The 4787-nt window shown below is 44.2% G+C and overlaps 1 protein-coding gene across 1 annotated transcript in view; it reads right to left on the bottom strand.

Moving 5' to 3' along the window:
• The window catches only part of LOC119425163 (electrogenic sodium bicarbonate cotransporter 1), a gene marked incomplete at its 5' end in the record, with an annotated part of 64762 nt that overhangs the window by 35852 nt on the left and 24123 nt on the right, over positions 1–4787 (bottom strand). Inside the window, 3 exon segments of the mRNA XM_037692699.1 lie at positions 2022–2109; positions 2220–2377; positions 4368–4444. Coding sequence (XP_037548627.1) covers positions 2022–2109; positions 2220–2377; positions 4368–4444 — 323 coding nt within the window.

Genomic DNA, 4787 nt, shown 5'->3' with positions numbered 1-4787 from the left:
TATATATATATATATATATATATATATATATATATATAATTTATTTAATTATTTTTTAAGTGGAAACAACAAGTCTGGAAATATAACAAACTTCTAGGACAATTATACCTCCCAGCAAAATCAGGCTCATTTCTTCACTGTAGAAAATGTTCAGTAGATGAAATAAACACCCCTCCCTGGGCTACCACCTTACCGTGGTCGAGGGGTTTGAGTGTCCCAATGATCCTAGGAGCTATGCTGTCAGGGGCTTCAGGCCCCTAGTAGGGTCACCCAAGGCAGACAGAACCTAGGTGAGGACCCAGACAAAGTGTAGCCCAAAGATGAGCAAAATGAATGGAAATAATTTTCCCTCGCTCGAAAGTGGGTCACTGGGGCCCCACTCTGGAGCCAGGCCTGGCACAGCACTAAGAGGAGACGTGGGTCCCCCTTCCCATGGGCTCACCACCTGTGGGAGGGGCCAAATGGGTCGGGTGTAACGTGGGATGGGTGGTGGCCGAGGGTGGGGACCCTGGCGGTCTGATCCTCGGCTACAGAAGCTGGCTATTGGGATGTGGAATGTCATCTCTCTGGTGGGGAAGGAGCCTGAGCTGATGTGTGAGGTTGAGAGGTACCGGCTAGAAATAGTCGGACTCACCTCTACGCATGGCTCTGGCTCTGGAACCAGTTTCCTTGAGAGGGGCTGGACACTCTTCCACTCTGGAGTTGCGCCTGGTGAGAGGCGCCGAGCAGGAGTGGGCATACTTATTGCCCCCCAACTTGGTGCCTGTACGTTGGGGTCCAGCAGGGTCCTGGAGGGTGCGTGGGAGTTTGCCCAACCAGTCTACATGTGCTTTGTGGAGTTGGAGAAGGCGTTCAACTGTATCCCTCGAGGAACCCTGTGAGAGGTATTCCGGGAGTATGGGGTACCAGGCCCTTTGATACGGGCTTTTAGGTCCCTGTATGACCGGTGTCAGAGCCTGGTCCGCATTACTGACAGTAAGTCAGGCTCATTCCCAGTGAAAGTTGGACTCAGTCAAGGTTGCCCTTTGTCACCGATTCTGTTCATAACTTTTATGGACAGAATTTCTAGGCGCAGCCAAGGTGTTGAGGGGATCTGTTTTGGTGGCCTTAGAATCACATCTCTGCTTTTTGCAGATGAAGTGGTCCTATTGGCTTCATCAGATCATGATCTACAACTTTCGCTGGAGCGGTTTGCAGCTGAGTGTGACGTGGCCGGGATGAGAATCAGTTCCTCCAAATCCGAGGCCATGGTCTTGAGCTGGAAAAGTGTAGATTGTCCTCTCTAGGTCAGGGAGGAAGTCCTGCCCCAAGTGGAGGAGTTTAAGTATCTCAGGGTCTTGTTCACGAATGAGGGAAAAATGGAGCGAGAGATCAATAGGCAGATAGGTGCAGCATCGGCAGTGAAGCAGGCACTGTATTGGTCTGTCGTGGTGAAGACGGAGCTGAGTCAAAAGGCGAAGCTCTCAATTTACTGGTCGATCTACGTTCCTACCCTCATCTATGGTCATGAGCTTTGGGTTGTGACCGAAAGAACAAGATCTCGGATACAGACGGCCAAAATGATTTTTTTCCGCAGGGTGTCTGGGCTCTCCCTTAGAGATAGGGTGAGAAGTTCGGTCATCCAGGAGGGACTCAGAGTAGAGCCGCTGCTTCTCCACATCGAGAGTAGCCAGTTGAGGTGGCTCGGGCATCTGGTTAGGAAGCACGCTAGACGCCTCCCTGGTGAGGTGTTCCGGACACGTCCCACTGGGAGGAGACCCAGAGGAAGACCCAGGACACGCTGGAGGGACTACATTTCTCGGCTGGACTGGGAATACTTTGGGATTCCCCCGGAGGAGCTGGCCCAAGTGGCTGGAGAGAGGGAAGTCTGGGCCTCCCTACTTAGGCTGCTACCCCCACGACCAGACCCCAGATAAGCAGAAGAAAATGGATGGATGGACAGATGGATGGATGGATGGATGGATGGATGGATGGATTGATGGATAAAACAAACAAACTGTCTCATCATAAAAACTACGTACCTCATCTGACATCAGGGTAGCGATGGCTCGTCCAACCTCACGGTAAGACTTTGATTTTCCTTTAGGACCCAACAGCACAAAAAGAAACCTAAACAACCAACAGATGATGAGAAGTAGTCAGATTTATTTTTTACAGGTACGTTCAAAAGTTATTTTTAGAGTCCGTAACAGGAAGGTGGGTTTTTTGCAGCCGAGTACCTTGTGGGCACAGGAACTTCAGTGAGCGCCCCCAGCATGACGGCCTGCTGCAGACGAACAAACGCAACACAGGGGGTTTCCAGGAAGTCCACCTCTCCAACAAGGACGTTGGATGCCTCGGCATCGCGGGGCAACTTTTTCATGAACTTATTCTTCAGCTGTTTAGAGAAAAATAAAGTGTTTTGACTCTTCATTAACTTGTAGACACAGGTAGTGCCTGCCCTTTCCTTCAATTATTTAGCAAAAGCAGCTTGACTTTATGCCATCTATTGAACACTTTACTGCAGCATGTATGCAAAGTGTACAATCAATGAAGATGGCAAAAAACCAGACACAAACAACTGTTGGGTGTAACAGGCTGGTGTATTCCAACCACTGAAATAATGTAGACATTGTGCAAGGGTAAACCTTGGCTCACAGCAGTTACTTAGAAGATTCTTTGATACACTGACCCCTCCTAAAAGGTTGATTCAAACCACTCCCAATGGCAACAACAATTACTCATTATAGGACAATAATAGAAGCAGGTATAATGAAAGAAGACATGATCAGAACAGCTCAATGAACAGGATGCCCTGAAGTTCGTGGGTTCATTTAGTTCATCAGGACAATATTTAAAAAGTGGCTTTGATGTTAAAGACTATAGGTAAAAACTTTTGATTTGAAGAAAATTCACTTGCAAATAAATGATTAACTAACGTGTTGATCTAAAACACAAAAGATTGGATCTTTGACAATCCTACAGTTTTTGTAAGACATATTCTGGTGATTTTTCAAGTGATGTTTTGTCAAGTAATTATTAATAGTTAGTACCAAGTCAGCCATGACGTCGGTCGTAGAGCACAGAGAAGTGAAAAAGACACAAAAGTCTGTCTAATCTAGGCTAATCTAGCCAAACGAGTAAAAGTTTTTCAGAATTGTTTTCAGGGTTATAAAACAACTTTCATCAAAACTGACACACCAGTGTGTGATATTCCTATTATTGAACTTTTATTTTATTTTGCACATTTGCACAACACTGGTTACAAAGAATGTGACGAACTAAACAGACAATGTCCGTGCCATTGTGCAAATATGTGCTGCAGACCTTCATGTGCTGATGATGCTGAGGTTTGTAAGGTTGGACGATTGAAGATGCTGCTGAATGTTTCACATTTCTTCAGCTGAACATTGTTCAGTTGAGAAAAACAGCTACAAACTCAATAGTGTTGTGTAGAGCAGGGCTTCAAAACCAAAAAAGTCCATGCTCAATAATCCAGGTATACAATCCAACCTTTTTCTGTCAAGTCCTCTGGACAGTTTCTTTTTTTGATGAAGCCTTCTGGATGGAAGGTGAAACGTTTCAACACAAAAAAGAAACTGTCCAGAGGACCTGACTGAAAAATGTTGGAGTGTTAATACAACTTTTATACTTTTAATCATGGGCTATTTTTCATTCAAGACCAAATTAATTAACAAAAATTTTATTTTATTTTCCAAAAATTACAGTTTTGAGAAAATTAACAGAATCAAAAGCACTTGAACAAACTTTACCTATTCACTTAATGAACATAAATGTTTCGTCACTTTTTCAAATTATTACAGAAAACTCTTTCCATAAACCCGACCAGAATCAGAACAGCAGTAGTCAGACCAAGTAACTGAGACGACTTGTGTTGTGACTTGGTGCTATCTAAATAAACTGAAATTGAATTAAGTCTGAAAAAGAATATAAAACAGGTCCTTAGTGGGCTGGCCGTTAGCTTAGCCTGGACAAAGACTTCTGCCTTTATCTCTCTTTGCGTGCTCTAGTCTGATATCATCACTGATACTGGACTAACTATAGATAACCATTTGACAGAACACCAATTTTAAAATGGCCAGACCATTCTCTGAAATGCTGTTACAGTTTAACTGCGTAGTTGTTATCTCATGCAGTCTGTCACCACTTCAGCGTCCAGTCACTCCATCTCGAGTCGTGACACTGAAAGAGACAGCTCGCCAACATTCAACAAGAGAAACTCACACAACGAAAACAGAGAGCTTTTGTTGCTTCAGGCAGAAAAAAAATGCACGAGTTTCACACGCACAAGCCAACAGGTGATCCTGCTTTGTGCGCAGAGACCACAGCAGTGTCCCTGTAATATAAAGGAACCATTGACACACTACCTGGTCCTTCTCTGGTTTGTCAGGGAAATCACACAGGCTGTTGGAAGTCAGGTTCCGGTGAGCCGTAGTTGGACTCCCTGCACAGAGGAGATAAGCTGTTTGAATCAAAGAGCAAGTCAGACTTATTTCTGAAAGGAAAGGTGAGTATGGTAAAAGAAACGACACTAGAAAAGTATATTAAAAGAGGCAGAAACATTAGTTAAGAAGTGGCAAGACTTAAGATTGAAGGCTAATGCCACACTGGCATTCATCTAGGTCAGGGGTGCCCAGACATGTTCCCTGAGAGGGCCAAATTTAAAATCTATCAGAGGGCCGCGGGCCAAATGCAATAATATAATACATGAAATGCAAATACTTCTTTAAGTAAAGTCCATTTATTTATCATACAGTTATTTAACCTTAAATTCTGTATAAAGAACA

The sequence above is a fragment of the Nematolebias whitei genome, chromosome 18, assembly GCF_014905685.2.
Source record: "Nematolebias whitei isolate Nwh7 chromosome 18, NemWhi1, whole genome shotgun sequence".
In the NCBI taxonomy this organism is placed as follows: Eukaryota; Metazoa; Chordata; class Actinopteri; order Cyprinodontiformes; family Rivulidae; genus Nematolebias; species Nematolebias whitei.
The sequence above is the reverse complement of the archived record's forward strand: the minus strand, read 5'-3'. Positions and strand labels throughout refer to the sequence as shown.